The sequence below is a fragment of the Coregonus clupeaformis genome, chromosome 24 (genome assembly GCF_020615455.1).
Source record: "Coregonus clupeaformis isolate EN_2021a chromosome 24, ASM2061545v1, whole genome shotgun sequence".
Classification (NCBI taxonomy): domain Eukaryota; kingdom Metazoa; phylum Chordata; class Actinopteri; order Salmoniformes; family Salmonidae; genus Coregonus; species Coregonus clupeaformis.
In genome coordinates, this window is record NC_059215.1 from 13980985 (window position 1) to 14002148 (window position 21164).

Genomic DNA, 21164 nt, shown 5'->3' on the forward strand with positions numbered 1-21164 from the left:
TCCCTTGGCATGGTAAATAAATACAGATAGCTAATAGCTGATAGCTCAAAACACAACAATGTCCGCAGTAATCAGCTAGTCTGTCAGGTGTGATATACCTCTCAAATCATCTTGGTTGTTGTTATTAGATACCCACAGGACTTTCCTCCTCCAGAAAAAACATGGGTCTGGGCTGTTAATGAAAACATGCAGTGGTGTCGTGGTGTCGTGGTGTCATGGTGTCGTGGTGTTGTGTTGTCGTTGTGTCGTGGTGTCGTGGTGTCGTGGTGTCGTGGTGTCGTTGTGCTGAGCAGTTATTTTCTCCCGTTTAATGTCTTGTTAGTGGCACCTCACTATACACAGCCAACCCAGTCCCTCTCCAATGTGATTTGAGGTGATTGTTTTCTGTATGCGTCATCAAGACACTCCCAGAAAGCAATAAAGTGACAGAAAACACAGCAGTATGATGGGAAAGGACCATAATGTCCCAGTCTATTCCGCACAGATGGGCAGGAAAAAGTCTCATAGCAATACAGTTTAGTCAGTGGGATTTCAACTTTCTGATGAACACCTTATTAGGATGGAGTTTTGGATGTTGTGTTGTTATTGTGCCCGGAACCAGGTCGCATTACATTTTGACAAGCTAATGTGATCAAACTTATATAATACAGTGAGTTGATTAAATCATTCTTGTTCGTGTTCCAGTCTTCACTACAGTAAAGTAGGAGGCTGCGGTTGAATTTAGTCCTATCAGCACGAATAGCTCCTTGAGGCAGAGATAGCTATATTTTATTCAGCATCTTATTCAGCATAAACAGATGTTAAAGTTTTACTTTTCAGCAATAAGACTCAATAAGCTCTATTTGCAGCTGCAGATTGAGGTCATGGGTGGTCAGTGATTTAAATAACCCTGACCAATAACTTTTCTCAAATCTCATTCTGAAATTACAGCAGATTCTCCAGCAGTATCACTCTCTTAATAGTCTCTCCTGACAGATGTTAACATTTAAATGTTAACCAAAAATAATAGTTGGACAAAGGAAACGCTAGATTTGGTTATGGGTACAAAGATAACTCTCCGAATTAACCACTATGATTTGACTTAAACATATTGAATGGCATCTCTCTGCTACATTATGGTTACATAATGATATTACTGGTTCATTTTGTTGGGAGTCTTGTTTTTCCTCTAGGTTCCCTGCAAAGTTTAGGAGGGATTGGAAGCCATAGAGATGGAACATTGACTTGAATGGGGATTCCAGTTCTAGTAATTATATTTCTATGTTGGCAGCTGCCTGCCTCTAGTTCCTGTAGTGCTGTGAGGGCACAGGAAAGAGAGGCTGGCTCACAACAATTTACTGTAGATGCTCTTCAACGATATCTGCACCACACACACACACATGCCTGCCTTGTCTAGAGTGCTAACACTGTAATTTGGTCTAGCTCATATTTTGGAATGGCATTTCAACTGTACCCAGTGGATAATAGGCAGAATCTACCACACATCCAGGAGCTGATTAGTGAAGGTGCTGGAGGCATAAGGCAAAACTTGAAAATCAGGAAAAAGTCTCTGCACACATTCAGTCAGATGCACATTTCTTTAATAGCGGCTGAGGTTACGGTCAGTCGACCTTCATGAGAGCACTGTACCCAGTGGGAAAGCTAACAACAACCATGGAAAAAGGTTTTGTGAATAAGATGGGAGGAAAGAAACTAGACAGAGATGTGTGTTGCAATATGTAAAAAACCCAATGTGACTAAAATAAAAGTTTTGAGATGTTGATTGACTGCACCAACTGAAATTCTGTTGAAGGTTTGGAACAGATTGCTGCAGGGTAGCTAGAATTGTAGATCAAATAATGAGGGTTTTTGTTTTAATCACAATTTCAAGCAGCAAAAGCCCTCAATACATATAAACACACACACACATACACACTTATAATACAAGAGTACACGAACACACACTTTTACCATTCATGGACATTATATAAGTGACCAAGGCAGGGTTTTCTTTGATTTCATTAGCCGTGGTTAATCAGTTTGAAATCCCTTGGTCAGGCTGTTTAGTTTCTGGAAGAGGCCTGATGGAGAGCAGATCCATGTACATGTGTATCGCTTAACAGTGGTTGATCGAAGGACTGGCTGGGACTGCTGTACAGAAAGGAAAGCAGTTCTGGTAGGCTCTGAGAGGAGACAGTCAGTGGCTGACTGGAGGTGTATGCAGGGGTCTTCATAGATGGGATTGGGGGTCATTTCTCTCTCTTTTTCTCTCTCTCTCTCTCTCTCTCTCCCTTTCCCCCCCCTCTCTCTCTCTCTCTCTCTCTCTCTCTCTCTCTCTCTCTCTCACGCATACACACACTCTCTCTCTCTCTCTCTCTCTGTCTCTCACACACACACACACTCTCTCTTTTATATATATCTCCCTCTCCCTCTCCCTCTCCCTCTCCCTCTCCCTCTCTCCCTCTCTCTCTCTCTCTCTCTCTCTCTCTTTCTATCACACTCTCACTCTCTCTTCTTTTTCAAAGAGAATATTAAACACTCATGCTTATCCAATAGAAACTCAACAGAAATACACCCAAGGGAAAATGGGATCTGTCCTGCTCTTTTGTCTTATCTGTCTAAAACTGATAAAGCTGACAAGCTTTGTCTCCATTCATCATGACAAAATGACCAAGACGCTCATTTTTCAAAGCTGTCATGGTTGAAAGGTGAGGAAGGCTTCACTGAATAGACGAGAAGGGAATATTCATGCTTGGTAATCACCCTATGAACCCCCTTTCCTCATTAATCATTAAAGGTGCACTATCAATCGGAAAACGAAACTTCAGAACAGAAAGCATAGAAATATAGCGCACACAGAACATATCTACCGCTTCTTAGACTTGCTTTCAATGAGAATGACAGATCTATAACTAAGGTCGGGTCGCCCAAAAAGTTACATATTGCAGCTTTAACAAAGGTACAAATTAAAGAATTTGACCTCATTACTGGGCTACTTTTACCTGTAAAAAAAAAGATGAAAATGTATTTGAAGATGTTTCCTGCCTTTTCCTTTGGGTTGAGTAAAGGTGAAAAAGATGCTGCTGCTTTGAGTTTCCTATTGGCTCATAACAACGGGCTCTGCACCTCCATTCATATGTCTCAATAACTCCCCCACAGCTGTGATGAAGAGACCAGTCAGACGGCCAGTCAGTCTTTGAGACCAGAGTTATTAGTTATTGCCCAATATATACAGTGCACTCAGAAAGTATTCAGACCCCTTGACTTTTTCCACATTTTGTTACATCCCAAAATGAAGAAAATGTGAAAGGGTCTGAATACTTTCAGAATGCACTGTATGTATATATATTTTAAACCAATGCTTCCTAATACAGTATTAGCAGGGTAAAGGTTATCTATACTGATGAAGTTCTATAAAGATCAACTTTCTTCTCTTTTAGCATGTCAACACTTTGACAACCATAAGACTCCAGATGATACGTTAACCATTAAGAATGCTTTATTACACAAGGCCATCATGGCGAGTTTGAAATAGACTGATGCATTTACATGTCTGAATCCCAGTTTCATTCAGAAGTTATTACAGTGCCTCTAATGCTGTCAGAGGAGATTAGCGAGTGCTTTCATAACAACCTACCTATGTATTCATAGTGCAGTGTCTCATAAGACACTTGGAGACCACATCAGTATTCCCATCTTGTCCCTGTCAAGCTCTCCAGAACTGACATGTCACCCTGTGGGAGATGGCTGGTAAAATGGATATTTAGAGGATCATCAGCCCCTCATTCTCAAGGACAGTCAAAAGAGCTGCAAGAATGGCGGGAAGGAAGGAAGGAGGGAAGGAAGGAACAAAGTAAGGAGGGTTGAAGCTAGGGTTAGGGTTTAACCCGGATGTGGACATGAAGCTTAGGTTAGGGTGAGAATAATAGTAAGAATGAAATTGAGAATGAGAGAGATGTCTACATGGGGGTCTTTAGCAATGGGATTTTATGTAGCCTAATATGTGCAAAGTTAACTTTTCAAACTTGATGTTCCTTACTTACTCTGTCAATCGATAACTAAGATGGCGACTGGCCTTAGATAAACATTTATGCGGTGTAACGTCTTGCATCTTTAACCCATCCTATCCTTTATTAAAGCACGCCTCTATAATGCCTCTCGTAACAGTACCCGCAGAGTTTCATCCCAGCAGATTGACAGGTATGATAATGATTTCCTGCTGATCCCAAAATTAATGTGGACTCTCTCTCTCTCTCTCTGTCAGAGAACCGGAGGGTTTCGTCACGCACATGGATTGCCAATGACTGAAGCAAACCAACTGGAACGCAATAACTCAGGTCAGGTCGTCAGCACGATATGAAATATATGTTTTCTTTGATGTTTAACATAACAAAATGTTAGCATATAGAAATGCTATAATGAATACAGATTCTCAATTTATAGTATTACTCAGAGTAAAATGTTTTATTGCATAAAAAATAAATCATGAATGGTTTTCAGTGGTCCTAGCTCTTGCCTGGCCCTGGTTTATACACCGTAGGTACTGAGGCCATGGATATAGTCCACCCTCATTTGACAACCCTCTCACATGCCAGCCAAGTCCACCCACTGACTGCAATGCCCCCTTTATCCAACTGTCATTCCCCGTAGTTTGTCATGAAGGAGATGCCTGATCTTGGCCTGGAACACTTTGACATTTTTGCAATTTGCTTCTTTGTTTCTCTTCTCTCTCTCTGCTCTCTCTCTTCTCTCTCTCTGCTCTCTCTTCTCTCTCTCTGCTCTCTCTCTGCTCTCTCTCTGCTCTCTCTTCTCTCTCTCCTCTCTCTCTCTGCTCTCTCTTCTTTCTCTCTGCTCTCTCTCTGCTCTCTCTCTGCTCTCTCTGCTCTCTCTTCTCTCTCTCTGCTTTCTCTTCTCTCTCTCTGCTCTCTCTGTGCTCTCTCTCTGCTCTCTCTCTTCTCTCTCTCTGCTCTCTTTCTTCTCTCTCTCTGCTCTCTCTCTGCTCTCTCTTCTATCTCTCTGCTCTCTCTCTTCTCTCTCTCTGCTCTCTCTCTTCTCTCTCTCCTCTTTCTCTCTGCTCTCTCTTCTTTCTCTCTGCTCTCTCTCTTCTTTCTCTCCTCTCTCTCTCTGCTCTCTCTTCTCTCTCTCTGCTCTCTCTGCTCTCTCTGCTCTCTCTGCTCTCTCTGCTCTCTCTGCTCTCTCTCTGCTCTCTCTTCTCTCTCTCTTCTCTCTCTCTGCTCTCTCTTCTCTCTCTTCTCTCTCTGCTCTCTCTCTTCTCTCTCTGCTCTCTCTCTGCTCTCTCTTCTCTCTCTCTTCTCTCTCTCTGCTCTCTCTCTTCTCTCTCTCTGCTCTCTCTCTGCTCTCTCTTCTCTCTCTTCTCTCTCTCTTCTCTCTCTGCTCTCTCTCTTCTCTCTCTCTGCTCTCTCTTCTCTCTTCTCTCTCTCTGCTCTCTCTCTTCTCTCTCTCTGCTCTCTCTCTTCTCTCTCTGCTCTCTCTCTGCTCTCTGCTCTCTCTCTTCTCTCTCTCTGCTCTCTCTTCTCTCTCTTCTCTCTCTCTTCTCTCTCTCTGCTCTCTCTCTTCTCTCTCTCTGATCTCTCTCTGCTCTCTCTGCTCTCTCTTCTCTCTCTTCTCTCTCTCTTCTCTCTCTCTGCTCTCTCTCTGCTCTCTCTCTGCTCTCTCTCTTCTCTCTCTCTTCTCTCTCTCTGCTCTCTCTGCTCTCTCTTCTCTCCCTTCTCTCTCTCTTCTCTCTCTCTGCTCTCTCTCTTCTCTCTATTCTCTCTCTCTTCTCTCTCTTCTCTCTCTCTGCTCTCTCTCTGCTCTCTCTCTTCTCTCTCTCTGCTTTCTGCTCTCTCTCTGTTTGTGTGTGTGTATGTGTGTGTACATGCTCGCCTGTGTGTGTGTGCCCCTTAGTCTAAGTGATTGCTCTCTCTGATTCCTCATTTCATTGTTCCCAAGGTAATAGGGACTTGGGAACCAGCGGATGCAGGGCTGATTGCCTCTTTGCTGTCCCAGAGAACGCTCAAGGGGCAAATGTAGATTTGGGATAGAGAGGGGTTGTTGTCTAGTGCGTCAAAGGCATTGGTACACAGAACTTTCTAAAATGACTGTGTGGTTCGTCCTAAATATTGCTTAGTAAGACCTCCAAGGGATTGAAATGAGAAAATGAACTCAGACCTGACTTCTGGATTGAGACAGTGTCCTGCTATGACCCTTCGATAGAATGACTAAAACACAAATTGCTTGAAATATGGTGCTAATTTTGACCAATTTTAGATAACAATCTTACCCATAAGATATTCAATTTATATCTTATTCAGTACGTAATAATCATGGTGGATTTAACTGGGGTTATTTGTCTTCTGTCAGTCTGCAGGGGGATGGGTTCTCATAAAGGGCAGTTGGTTAAATCAATGACATCAGACATTATTCTCTGGCAGTCTGGTGCATTAACTTTATTACAACCTCCTGGTGGTTTTAATCTGAGATAGGAGCTGGGAGAGCTGGAGGGGTTAAACCAAGGTGAGGGGAATGACATATTGAAGATAGCAGAGAAATATCCAGCCTTCCAATAGCCCCATTATAGTGTTCCTACAAAAGATGGACATTGCCACAATGTAATTTGGTATCATACACTCTTAGAAAAAAAGGTGCTAGCTAAAACCAAAAAGGGTTCTTCGGCTGTCCCCATTGGAGAACCCTTTGAAGAACCCCTTTTGGTTCCAGGTAGAACCCTTTTGGTTCCAGGTGGAACCCTTTTGGGTTCCATGTAGAACCCTTTCCACAGAGGGTTCTACATGGAACCCAAAAGGGTTCTACCTGGAACCAAAAAAGGTTATCCTATGCGGACAGCCGCAGAACCCTTTTAAGTGCAATTACAAAAGTCTATCAGGGACCAACTGATGCACATACTCTCAGAGTTCTACTATATATATATATATATATATATATATATATATATATAAACTGGGTGGTTCAAGACTTGAATGCTGATTGGCTGAAAGCCGTGATATATCAAACTGTATTCCACGGGTATGACAAAACATTTATTTTTCCTGCTCTAATTACGTTGGTAACCAGTTTATAATAGCAATAAGGCACCTCAGGGGTTTGTGGTATTTAAGTGATAATGCCAGAGAAGCCGGTGTTCGGAGGATATATTGGCACGGGTTATCCACATGTTCAAATAATGATTTACATATTTTACTTTTGATACATTTATTCATACTATTTCATCCTTCCACAATATTTAGTCCTGACACAAATTCGTTCATTCTATCGGTTCGGTTGCCAGAGACACGACCCAGTCGGTAAGTATTTTTGTTCTAAATGTTCTATTGCCATACTGGCTGGCAATGTTCTTATCCCTTGCTTGCTAGCTAGCCAACTACGGCTAACTTACAGTCACGTCAAACAGTGCAGGCAGAATAACAACAAAGTAGCTGCATTTGCATTTGTTTAAGCTGTTTTCTAGTGACATTAATTTGGATAGATCCATAACAATGAGCTAATGAGGCGCGATTTCACCTGGCATAGAAAATGTGCTCTCTCGTCAGGACAATGTTGTTCAAAGGAGCTAGCCAACAACAAAGCTAACACAATCACTTCAAACTGAAGCTGGAAAGACTGCAAACTAGCTGCACTTTGTTTCGTTTTACCTGTTTTCTATTGACATTTCTTTGTATATCCATAAAAATGATTCTGATTCATGATTTCGACTGGCTGAGAAAAGTTTCCTGCCTGTCTGTCTCATCCCGACTCCTGACACGTTCATTACTATGCGACAACTGGAGATCGAATTTGAATATTGAAACAACGTTGCAAATGTCGGCGAGACAGACAGCAAGGTTAATACAAATCTCCGCTGTTGAAAACTAAATGTTAGTCTAAAAGAAATGTAAGATTAATGTCTAGATGCTTTTTATAGTGGAGATCAAGTTTATAAAGTGCCTGGCTGGGCTGATGAGACAGTGGATTGGAACAGAGTAAATAGCCATTTTAACGTCATAGATTTAGCCGGTGGTAACTTGTGGAATAGACACCGGCTGGAATGTGGTTTTAACCAATCAGCATTCAGGATTAGACCCACCCGTTGTAAAAATGGCCAATATACCATGGCGTTGCGTCGTGCATAAGAACAGCCCTTAGCCATGGTATATTGGCCATAAACCACACCCCCTCGGGCCTTATTGCTTAATTATACCACAGACCCATTTCAACACATCCTGAGACATTAGGAACACCTGGTTCAATTGGAACACATAAAATAACACTTTTACACAACAACCAACCAGCCTCTCCTCTCCTCACCAGGTTATTGATTTCAGAATTAGTCCTCGTAGTGGGGCTAACAACGTCAGTGGAGGCTCTGACAGCAGCAAGTTAAATGGCCATGTACAGTATGTGTCACCTTCCATCCTCCTATCTGTGCTGTACCTAAAGGTAATCTAAAGGTCGCACTGTGGAGCCCAGCCAATGACGTACAGGTATATGAGCCTAGCAGGAAGAGGAGGTCCATAAAGGATGGACCCATATAACATGACTGTAATGTTACGAAATATGTCAGCCAATGACGTACATGTACTGTGTATGTCTATGACTCTAACAGGAAGAGTACCATATAGGATGAATTTATATCATGACTGTGTTGGTAATAGGTACACACAAACACATTATAGCCTGCAGGTCAGTGGTGGTAGGTGCGATTAATTTGTATTATGAGCCTTATTACAGCATATTGGATGACTGTCATTCATATTCCATTCACCCAGTTCAATGTAACATTGCTAGGTTTAGGCTACTACATGATACTTGAATTTTCCCTATACCCATCATGAGGTTGCTACAACCTAGCCTATGAATGAAAGTTTACAACATAGGTGCACACAGGTCGAGATAGAAATTAGAAGTGACAGACAGTAACACATGGACAGACAGTGACACATTCAATACCGCCTTGCACACTCTTGCCTGCATCTAGCTGATCTAGTAATCATTAGTCCAACACTTGCAAACAATAGTTTTTATTGGACAAATTCAGGTATGTTTATCCCCGTTTCATTCCATTTGCTTCCGTTTAAGAAAGGTTTTCCAACAGAATTCCAGGAATCAATACACCGCTGATCAATCGTAAACACAGTTCACTTTCATAGCAGCCACGTTGTATTCCTACTCGCTTCTATGCGCTCTCCTCCTCTCACCTTTTCCTTTCACTTGTGGACTTCAATGCACAGCACATCAGCTGTATGTGACCAGGCGAAAAAAACGTTCCAAGCCAAACCATATGATAACCGCTACACACAGCCTACATCGTTGTCGCCATATTAGCTAAAGTAACGTCATAGTCAGCATAGCTAATAGAACTAACGCGTTAGTAAACCCACTACAATCATGCAGTAACGTTACAGTGTACAGTCAGTCAGTAAGCAGTTTAGCAGTTACACCGGCGGGCCCCGGGGGCAATACATTTGTAAAACCAAAAGCTGGAAAGAAGTAGAAGGTGCTCAACCAACGTGCAACCTAAAAATGTGCAGACATCATTGGACAGGAAAAGGTGCAGTGCTCGCTCACCATTAAAACTTTGTAGTTGTATTAGACACGTTTAAAATATTGACGTTTCTTCAGAATATGGCCTTCTTCAGAATGGAAGAGTTCTAGTGTTGTGTTGGATAGTCATAGCCAGCTAGCTAACATAGCATCCCTCTGTTTGAGCAGGGTGTTAGTAGGCTAAACTAGCTTGCTGCATTTGCTAGCTAAGTAAGTGGAACTGAAAGTTTAAAAAAATGAAGAAATCTCTCTCTCTCTTTCTCTTGCTTCTCCTTCATTTTTGAAAAAAATTTTTTTTGTTCAAAACTGTTCAGCTACAGTTTTTCTCTCTCTTTGAGTCAACTACTCACTACATTTTATGCACTGCAGTGCTAGCTAGCTGTAGCTTATGCTTTCAGTACTAGATTCATTCTCTGATCCTTTGATTGGGTGGACAACATGTCAGTTCATGCTGCAAGAGCTCTGATAGGTTGGAGGACGTCCTCTAGAAGTTGTAATAATTACTGTGTAAGTCTATGGAAGGGGGTGAGAACCATGAGCCTCCTAGGTTTTGTATTAAAGTCAATGTACCCAGAGGACGGAAGATAGCTGTCCTCCGGCTATACCTTGGTGCTACCCTACATAGTGCTGTTGAGGCAACTGTAGACATTCATTGCAAAAGAGTGTGTTTTAATCAAATATTTGGTGACGTGAATATATTTAGTATAGTTTTATCTAAAAAGGATCACTTTTTAATGTTAAAAAATATATATTTTTATGAGATTCACTGAGGAGGAGGGTCCTCCCCTTCCTCCTCTGAGGAGCTGCCACTGCTGCAGGTATAATGCTTTATTACTTGTTATAAACATGTAGGAGCCTTTATAATGTCTTATAACAAGGCTTATAATACATTATGTCTCTCTGTGTAGCAATATTTTGTAATGTACTCAGCTACAAAGGAGCTTCTAATTTTAAATATATCTTCTGTATGAACAGTTTTAACTGGACTTGGACTTCAGTAATAGTGGATATGTAGGACAGTGCAGTTAATGTCTTTAAGAAGTGCATTACATAAAACCAGCTCCATTAAATCTGAGGAAATTACGTTGCTACCACTGACTATTAATACAGACTGAAGAAAAAGATTAAAGGCTGTGGAATTCAGCAGCACTTTCTCCATGCTTCGCTAAGCCACTGGAAGAGTGCATTTAGGTATACACTCACTATCCTACAAGAGAATAGGGGAATATGAAATGTATTACCACGTTGTTGAACACAATGACTTAGCATGCATACTAAAGACTGTCTGGGCAGTGGTTGTTTATTTGGTATTTTGTATGTGTTATGATGGAATAACACCATAAAGGTTTCATGGCAGTAACTTACCCCTGGTTCTCATGAATTAGTAAGTTGTATAGACTTGTTTGGCCGATGTTCAAGGCCAAAGGTTTTATGGGTTCTGAATCAGACACTGTCTAGTACAACTGGCAGAACAGACTAGAAGAGACCCTGGGAGAACATACCACAGCCTAGCAACACAATGAGTTATTTGGTGTGTGTGTGAGAGAGTTTCTGACTATATGGAAGTATTCCTTCCTCTTCCCTATAGAGCCATACAATATGCATCACAACCTCCTCTTTATTTGTCAGCTGTGTCACTGAGCCAAAGGCTCGTGGGGAGGCTGCTTGAGTATAAATAATCCTAATCATTATAGCGATTCTTTTGACTGTAGATATTCATTTCCTCTGTAGATGCTGAGAGGATGGCTTCTCCTGCCTCTGTTTCTTGACAGCTTTGTGTAACATCAAAATACAGGGCAGGGCAGCTCATTTGCAACTCGCCAGGTGTGCAATTTTTTTTTAGGAACACATTCTAAGAGATGCATGAAATGGAAAAGGTAGTCAGTTAGCAAGCTTTGCTAATTTGGAGCTCAATGTGGTTGCATTGTATCCAGTTTGTCAAAGAATTTGACTTCCACATACATTAATTATACTGTAGACTGCTTTTTATTGAGAATAAATGGGAAATGTAATATAAAATGTCTGATTTAGTTCAAGGGGTGAAAATAATATATTACCGAGCACATAGCCAGGTAGAGAACAGCTGTGAGGGCAGAACAACCTCACCATGTCCTGCACCCTCTCTGTTCTTATCTACTGCATGTGGGAAACACATAACACTCCATGTGACGTGCCACTGTTAATACCGCATGTTTCATTGGTCTTCATGTTCATTAAGAACACCAGTCTCTGATGGCTGATTCACTGCCAGAGATAGAGAGAGTGAGCCCCAGTATTCTGGAAGACATCCATGATGTACCATGATCCACCTAGCCTGCTCTGCCGCCATCTGTTCCTGTTGGCTCTGTTTGGCTGGGAATGCACATGTTTACACAACATACAGTGTGGCTCCTCCTCTAACTGCATGTGATAGGTCCATGTAAGACATAACACACTCACACATACAGGCCACAAGACAATCAATGACAATGTTGCTTGAATTATTACTGTGTATCGTATAGTGCATCTAAATACCCCATATGATGGATAAAGTACAGATGGACAAAATGAATGTCACATAACTTATTAATGTAAGACAGTGGAGGCTGCTGAGGGGAGGATGGCTCATAATAATGGCTGGAATGGAGCGAATGGAATGGCATCAAACACATGGAAACCATGGAAACCATGTGTTTGATAAACTGGATATAATTCCACTTATTCCGCTCCAACCATTATCACGAGCCCGTCCTTCTCAATTTGTGATGCGTGTGATAGAAGGAGTCAGGCGCAGGAGAGTAATACGCACCCAAAGAGTTTATTCCGTCGATAAACAGTTACGCAAGCATGCGACAACAAAACTCAGGCACAGGGGAAATATCTACCCTGGCAACAACAAGGTAAGGGTAGCTCAACCGAGCTACACACAGCTCACTACAAACAATCACCCACACAGACAAGGAAGCAGAGGGAACACTTATACAATGACTAATTGGGGATAAGGACCAGGTGTGTGTGATTAATTAGACAAGACAAGTGGAGTGATGATAAATGGATCGGCAGCAGTTAGTAAGCCGGTGACGACGAACGCCGAAACCTGCCCGAACAAGGAGGGGAGGCAGCCTCAGCGGAAGTCGAGAGCCAGACCCGATCCCCCGGTACAAAGACGGGGGCCTCAATGTGGTGGCGGTCAGCGTTGGCCTTCTGACGACGCACAGCGCGTTGGAGGTGAACGTGGGCAGCATCCCACGTCTCCTCCGCGCGCCAAAACCAGTCATCCACCGCAGGAGCCTCGGTCTGGCTCTGGTGCCACGGTGCCAGAACCGGTTGGTAACCTAGAACACACTGGAAAGGGGTTAGGTTAGTGGAGGAGTGGCGGAGAGAGTTCTGGGCATATTCTGCCCATTGCAAGAATACCAACCACTCCCCCGGCAGGTCCTGGCAGTAGGACCGCAGGAACCTACCCACGTCCTGATTTACCCGTTCCACCTGCCCATTACTCTCGGTGTGGAATGCAGAGGTCAGGCTGACCGAGACCCCCAGACGTTCCATGAACGCCTTCCAGACCTTGGACGTGAACTGGGGACCTCGGTCAGACATTATATCCTCTGGTACCCCGTAGTGCCGGAAGACGTGAGTAAACAGGGCCTCCGCAGTCTGCAGGGCCGTGGGGAGACCGGGCAGAGGAAGGAGGCGGCAGGACTTTGAGAAGCGGTCCACAACAACCAGGATGGTGGTGTTACCTTGGGAGAGGGGAAGATCAGTCAGAAAATTAATGCTAAGGTGAGACCATGGTCGTTGTGGAACTGGTAACGGTTGTAGCATCCCCGCTGGGAGGTGCCTAGGTGCCTTACTCTGGGCGCACACCGAGCAGGAGGAGACATACACCCTCACGTCCTTAGCCAAGGTAGGCCACCAGTACTTTCCGCTCAGGCAGCGCACTGTATGACAGATACCTGGGTGACCAGAGGAGGGTGACATGTGTGCGCAGAAGATCAGATGATCACGGATAAGAGCAGGCACGTACTGCAACCCAGCTGGACACTGCGGTGGAAATGGATCTGTGCGTAATGCTCGCTCTATATCCGCGTCCATCGCCCATACTACCGGCGCCACAATGCAGGACCCCGGGAGTATGGGGGTGTTGTCTCTGGGCCTCTCCTCTGCGGAGCTTGGGTGGTGTGCCCGAGCGTTGGGATAGGACAGCGCCCATCCCTACCTCGGACGCATCCACCTCCACTACAAACGGTAGTGATGGATCGGGGTGGGCTAGTACCGGAGCTGAGGTGAACAGACCCCGCAATCTCCTGAAGGCCAGATCCGCCTCAGCAGACCAGCGGAACCGGGACCTCCCACCCTTCAACAGGGATGTGATGGGAGCTGTGACCTTGCCAAAGCCCTGGATAAATCTTCGATAGTAGTTGGCAAAGCCAAGGAATCACTGCACCTCCTTAACCGTGGTTGGAGTCGGCCAATTATGCACGGCTGAAATGCGATCTCCCTCTATCTCCACCCCTGAGGTGGAAATGCGGTATCCAAGGAAGGAGATGGACTGCTGGAAAAACATACACTTCTCTGCCTTAGTATAAAGGTCATTCTCCAACAGTCGGGCCAGCACCTTGCGAACCAGGGACACATGCTCAGTGCGAGTAGCGGAATACACCAGGATGTCATCGATGTAGACCACTACACCGCGACCAAGCATGTCCCGAAACACCTCATTCACAAAGGACTGGAAAACTGAGGGAGCTGAATACTGTCTTCCACTCATCTCCCTCTCGGATACGCACCAGGTTGTACACACTCCTGAGATCCAATTTGGTGAAAAAGTGTGCCCCATGCATCGATTCAACCACTGAAGGAATGAGGGGGAGAGGATAACTAAATCTGATTGTCTCCCTGTTCAGTGGTCGATAATCAATGCACGAACGCAGACCTCCGTCCTTCTTCTTCACAAAGAAGAAACTCGAGGAGGCGGCTGAAGTGGAGGGACGTATATACCCTTGACGCAGGGACTCAGTGACATATGTCTCCATAGCCACCGTTTCCGCCTGTGACAGGGGGTATATATGACTCCTGGGAGGTACAGCGTCTACCCTGAGGTTTATTGTGCAATCCCCCGCCCGGTGAGGTGGTAACTTAGTCGCCTGCGTTTTAGAGAACGCTTGTGCCAGATCACGGTATTCGGGGGGAATGCGCACGGTGGAGGTACTATCTGGACTTTCCACCATGGTTGCACCAACGGAAACATCTAGACACCTACCCTGACACTCACGCGATCACCCCGTGAGAGCCCTCTGCGGCCATGAGAAGGTGAGGTTGTGGAGTGCTAACCAAGGGATACCTAATAACACAGGGAAAGCAGGAGATTCAATAATCGAAAACATCACCTGCTCAAAATGATTCTCCTGGGTGATCATGGTGACTGGTATAGTGACTTCTGTAACAAATCCGGACCCTAATGGTCGACTATCGAGTGCTCTGAGGGGACGTGGAATGGAGAGGGGAACCAATGAAATGCCTTGACGGCGTGCGAATGCCCTATCCTTAAAGTTCCCAGCTGCGCCTGAATCGACTAGCACCTTACACTTGGGAACTACCATGTGATCGGGAAAGTGGATAGGTAGGGTACAGTGAGCAACAGAGGGCTCTGAACAAGTGTGGGTGTTCGATACCTGGGGTGATGCGTGAGTGCCCTGCCTGCCGCCTCCAGGCCCAAAAGAACGTTGACTACGACGTGTGGTGGATTGTCCCTTCGTGCCACCAGAGTGGCACTGTCGCTGTCCTCCTCCGCTCTCTCGGCCGGCGGCTCCACCCAGCTCCATCGGCTCGAGGTGTGAGTTTTCCGGGGTGGAAACGGGCAGACCCCTACCAGGATGTCCTCTGGCTGCCAGCAGGTTGTCCAACTGAATGGCCATGTCCACCAGTTTATCGAAGGACAACATGGTGTCCCGGCAGGCTAGCTCCCGTCGGACGTCCTCCCGCAGCTGGCACCGGAAATGGTCGATCAGGGCCCGCTCATTCCACCCGGACCTCGCTGTCAGCGTCCGGAGCCCCAACGCAAAGTCCTGCGCGGTCCTCGTCCCCTGCCTCAGGTGGACCAGTCGCTCACCCGCCTCTCGACCCTCGGGCGGGTGATCGAATACCGCCCGAAAGAGGTGAGCGAACTCTCTGTAGTCCTCCAACGCGGCTCCTCCTTCGTTCCACACCACGTTGGCCCACTCCAGGGCTCTCCCACAGAGGCAGGAAACGAGGACGGACACCTTCTCCCGCTCTGATGGTGCCGGCCTGATGCTGGCGAAGTAAAGCTCCAATTGGAGGAGGAATCCCTGGCACATCGCCGCTGTCCCCTCAAACGCCCGTGGTCGGGATATCTGGATCCCTCCTGGTGCTGGGGTGTAGGTGGCTGGATCCGGTTGGCCAGCTGGTCTCGAAAGATCGGATCTGCTCCTCTCCAGGCGTTGGACGACCTGCAGAACCCGATCCATCGCTTCCCCCAAGCTGGCTAGCATCGTGGAGTGCTCCTGGACCCGTTCCACGACTCCAGGCATGCACTCTTCTCCCGCTTACTCCATAGCGGGTGGGTGATTCTGTGATGCGTGTGATAGAAGGAGTCAGGCGCAGGAGAGTAATACGCATCCAAAGAGTTTATTCCGTCGATAAATAGTTGCGCAAGCATGCGACAACAAAACTCAGGCACAGGGGAAATATCTACCCTGGCAACAACAAGGTAAGGGTAGCTCAACCGAGATACACACAGCTCACTACAAACAATCACCCACACAGACAAGGAAGCAGAGGGAACACTTATACAATGACTAATTGGGGATAAGGACCAGGTGTGTGTGATTAATTAGACAAGACAAGTGGAGTGATGATAAATGGATCGGCAGCAGCTAGTAAGCCGGTGACGACGAACGCCGAAACCTGCCCGAACAAGGAGGGGAGGCAGCCTCGGTGGAAGTCGTGACACAATTAAGGTGCCACCAACCTTCTGTGATGTATGAATGCCGTAAGACCAACAATGTTGCTTGAAATATTACTGTGTATCTGTATCGCGCATTACATCTGAACGTAGGCCTATCTACTGTATGTAAAACCAAGGCATCACACAGGGTGGGATGTGATCCCATCCAAGGGAAGAAATGTACAGACACAATTAACTCTTTTAATCTCTTCTGTACTTTACCAGGGTTCCCAGACCAGGGTATATTTGTGGTTTGGAGATTCCTTATTGTTTCCATACAGATTGGTGATCCTCTACCTTTTCAGAGGTAGTTTATTAGTGAAAATATTGACAACAACGGTTCCAGAAACTCTCCCCAAAAACCAATCCATCTAAATAATTTAAACCTGAGAAAATTGAACTGGCTCTGTGTTCTGCAACATCAGCAAACTAACAAAGACAGGAAGCCTTCTGTATGGAGACTCTGCTCTGTCAAAACATAACAGGTCTGTTTTTATTTGTTATGTAACAAAAACTAGTTTGTGATGCGTTTTGAAATAGTAAATGGGTAAACAGTGAATGTTATGTTGCATTACTATTTACCAAAAGCTGCAGGAACTGGAGAAACGTATAATTATGATAATTATGCTTATAAAATTAAATCTCCATTTGAGATAACTGATAAAACATTTAAAAAACATTCTTGAAGAATATCACATCACAAATCATTATCTGCAATATCGCATAATTTGGTCTGATATCCAGATTAGCATATGTTCAGTAAAATAGTTGATGGTTGTGACAACTTCCTGGTATCCATCTCAGTTCAGTTGGTTCTGTATCAGTCTGACAGACAGCCCTCTCTTGCCTAGGCAGGTATGTTATGTTCATTTCCCGGACTATTCAAGTCTCTGATTAATTGGTTCACCCAAAGGAAAGGGCTGAGTGGCCAATACCATCCCAGCAGAGATAGTTCCGTCCGATCTACATCTAACCAAGTGGCAAGGGCCAATTTAGATGTGGTGTAATGTGGCATGACTGTGGATAATAAAAAAGACGCCTCTTCGGTAATTGTGGCCCTGAGAAGCTTTGTGTTTGGTTGATTTCTTTGTTGTTCCCTGTCTTGTTTTGACTAACATCAAAATTAACAATACAGTCGAAAGTTGCATAAAATCATGTTGTCAGATTTACCATAATCAGACAAACGTTCTCTATTCTCAGCTTTGATTGTCACTAATTGTCAAAATGTGTCACTCATATAATAAAAAAACTAATCTTACTAGGTAAAAGTGAGGGTATTTTATTCAACACATTTTGAAAATAAATTACTTAATATCATGTAGATCCCATGTAGACCCCGATCACAATGGTTTTGTTAAATAGTAAAGATTCTATCTTTATGAAATTCGATAAACTAATAGCCAAAATATTAGTAGTCTGGTCCATCCATCGGTAAAGAACAGATGTATCTTTCTGTCCTCAGTATCTCTGCCATTTTGAGAAAAAAAAAGTCTGGCAGTCAAGCAAACATACAGCGTTAATCCTGCTGATAGAAATCTAGTACACCTTCAGGAGAATGTAGCTCTGTTTTGTTCATAGGAAAAACAACAAATGTAAAAAAAAACTAGACATATTTGTTCATACTCTCCTTGGTCACAAATGTATACAGTGCGGAGCTACTGTATAGTATAACAGCTTTGAGATCAAAGGTGTCCCATTAAGAAAGACAAAAGACTCAGCATTAAACGTCACTGCTGACTTGTCATGCATAAATTATACACAGGGCTTTAACAAATGTAAGCAATAAACATGTCAACTTAATGGCTTGATTCCTAAATTATAGCCTAATTCATTAATCTACCGGGGTTTTGCTGTAGTAAAATTTTATTAAACTTCTCCTCAGGGTTAAATGCACTCAGAAGAGTCAAGTGTGGAAAAGTACATCATACAGATTGTCTTGGTATAAAGAATACATATTTTTCATACAAACAACCTCTGAAAAAAGTCAATCGAAAATCATTCATGGCAACAAACATGAATGTTACTGTACTTACATTATATCAAGGAACACAGAAGTAAACACACCTTGGGTTTAGGGTGCTGTGTTCGCCTGGCATGGCAATATTAGGACGAGCTCAGTCAGTGCTAGTTCTCTCAATAGTCTTTGAGATGATTCCCTTTTCATTGTGCTATTATCACTCTCTCGCAGCCCTCTTTGTAAATACTTTCACAAAAAACAGCCATCTTTATAAATACACTCACAAAATTGCCACAGTCAATTGAAATTGTCAAGCCAGTGTCTGTCTGAGCCATCTGTAAAAATACATTTTCTTTGTTCCTTGACCCAAAAGAGCAGTGGGGGAGAATTTCCCGACAGACAGAATCTATCCTCTTCACACTGTGATAAAGGAGGATGTAACCTGTGATAGAAAGGGACCAGACAGTGAAGAAGAGGAGAAGGTATGTGTCTCTGTGATGATGTGATAATATGGTATCCATATCCATGTTCTGTCCACTCACACTAGAGAGCTGACAAATGTCAGTGTGTTGTTGTTGCTGTCGCTGATGTTTATGTTGATGTTGATATAGCACTCGTCCAGTCCGTCAAATATGTCCCCTAGGTTCATCTCACATGACCCATATGAATGAGTTAGGTCAGTGTCCGATAGAGTTTCCTCATCCGCCTCGTACCCCTCTTCCGCCACCTCCTCATCCCTCTCATCCTCCACCTCTTCCTCCTCTTCCTCCTCTTCCTCCTCCTCCTCTTCTTCCTCCTCTGCGATAGAGCAGAGACAGGTGCCGCTGGGGCCTCCAGGGCTCTCGGCAGGTGGCCGGTAGTGGCACTGCCCATTGAGCAGCCTCCTCAGGGGCATCAACGGCACCATGTCCTCCCCCAGCAGCTGCTGTTGGCAGTGCCTGAAATCACTCTGCCTCTTCAGCCGCTTGAACTCACTGAAGGCTGAGGTGGACGTCTGGTAGAGACTGTGTGCTATGGCCCTGGCCTTCTCCGACTTGCTGACCAGAACGGCATGGCACCTGAGAACCACAGCCTTGTTCTTGATTTGATGTCTGTAGATCCAGGCTAGGATCTTGGGTCGGCAGGGGTCAGCTGTGCAGTAGGTGATCCGGTTCAGAGAGTAGAGGTGGGTGGGTTTCTTCTTGCCCGTCTTGTCGGTGCCCATCTGGATGCCCTGAGGTCCCACGGTTAACCTCATCTTGACGCTCTCCTCTCCGTAGTTACTCCTTTGCCAGATCTTAGCCACTGGGTCCTGTGTGCAGCCTCCTCCTTTAGCCGTGATGGTGACAATGCTCCCCAGGTAACGTACAGTGTATGTGGGCTCCTCCTTGTTGAGTTCCACCTTCTGCCTCTTGGTCTGGAAGACGGAGCCCAGCCAGTCGAAGGGGGTCGAGTCGGGGAGCAGGTCAGGACAGGAGCGCACCAGGGAGGAGAGGATGGACTGGTAGGTCAGCCCAGCGATCAGGCTCTTGGTCTTGGTCTTGGCCTCATCCTGCACCAGAACAAACTTACTTCTTCTCCAGGGCAGCATGGTGCAGGCAGGGAGAGTTTGAGGGAGCGAGCCCTCCTACCTGCGTCTGTTTTTGTCAGCGAAGGAGAGAGAGAGAGAGCAGAGAGAATAAGCGAGAGAGCAGAGAATGAGCGAGAGAGCAGAGAGAAAGAGAGAGAGAGCAGAGAGAAATAGAGAGAAGCAGCTCTGCCAAGCACAGAGGAAAGACTGAGAGCTGCGAGCCTCAGCCAGTATGTTCCACTGTTCGCTCCTCCTTCCTCTCCTCCTCCTCCTCCTCCCTCCCTCCTTCTCCTCGTCTGTCTGCATCATGCAGCTCTGATCAGTGCTGGGGACTCAGCCCCGTACTTCAGCACCCCCCCTCCTCCTCCCTCGCTCCTTCACTGTTTCTTTCCAAATAGCTCGCCAACCCATTTCATTCATCCGGCCAGGTCTGAGATGGAGATTGGGATTTTTCTGTGTTTATGTTCGTCTTAACCCTGAGTACCCTGAGAGGGTTCACCCTGATTGATTTGTATTTGTCCTGTTGTTACATTGTGATATGGAGGTCGAAGGTTGGAAAGATGTTCTAATTCATTTTACTTCCTTGTTTTGGAGAGTGGTAGTAGTGACATAGACAATGTGTCAATGACAACAAACTATTATCATTACCATCGGAATGTCTATGGACTCAACATGACCACACCAATGCTATTATATGGTTCCCTATGGTGACTTTGTTCATTTATACTTGAATAACTTTTAAAAAATCTATTCATTTTTTATATATGTGTCCATATTGTCATTTAGTTTCTAGTGGATAGACCATATAGTTCAAAAAAAGCATCAATGGCATTATTTTCAATTAACTCTGCAACTCTTCCAACTATTGACTTTTTTCACAACTGCCACCACAAATATTGACATAGTGACATAGTAAAATAAATACAAGTGTGTGAAAAACAGTAAGAATATTTCATACTGAAACCCTCATATTAAACACCAATGGTTGATGGTTCATATTTAGGATAATGTTTTACAGCTTTGTCATTATATTTTTTATTTTAAAATCATCTTAAGTTATTATTTTATATATTTTACATGTGATAAGGCCACACAGAGGGCCAGAGATCATTACAGACCCCTGTGATCATCTGAAGTTACCAAAAAGGCCACTCCATGTCTTCTGATTCTTTTATTTTTTTAAACTTGAAAGT

The 21164-nt window shown here is 44.5% G+C and overlaps 1 protein-coding gene across 1 annotated transcript; it reads right to left on the bottom strand.

The window, feature by feature from the left end:
* Window positions 1-18549: 18549 nt before the first annotated feature.
* LOC121537421 (protein FAM43B-like) lies at window positions 18550-20108 on the bottom strand. Its single transcript, XM_041845057.2, has one exon. It carries the CDS (start codon window positions 19990-19992, stop codon window positions 18961-18963), a length of 1032 nt encoding a protein of 343 aa, XP_041700991.2. The 5' UTR covers window positions 19993-20108; the 3' UTR covers window positions 18550-18960.
* Between the last annotated feature and the right edge of the window lie 1056 nt (window positions 20109-21164).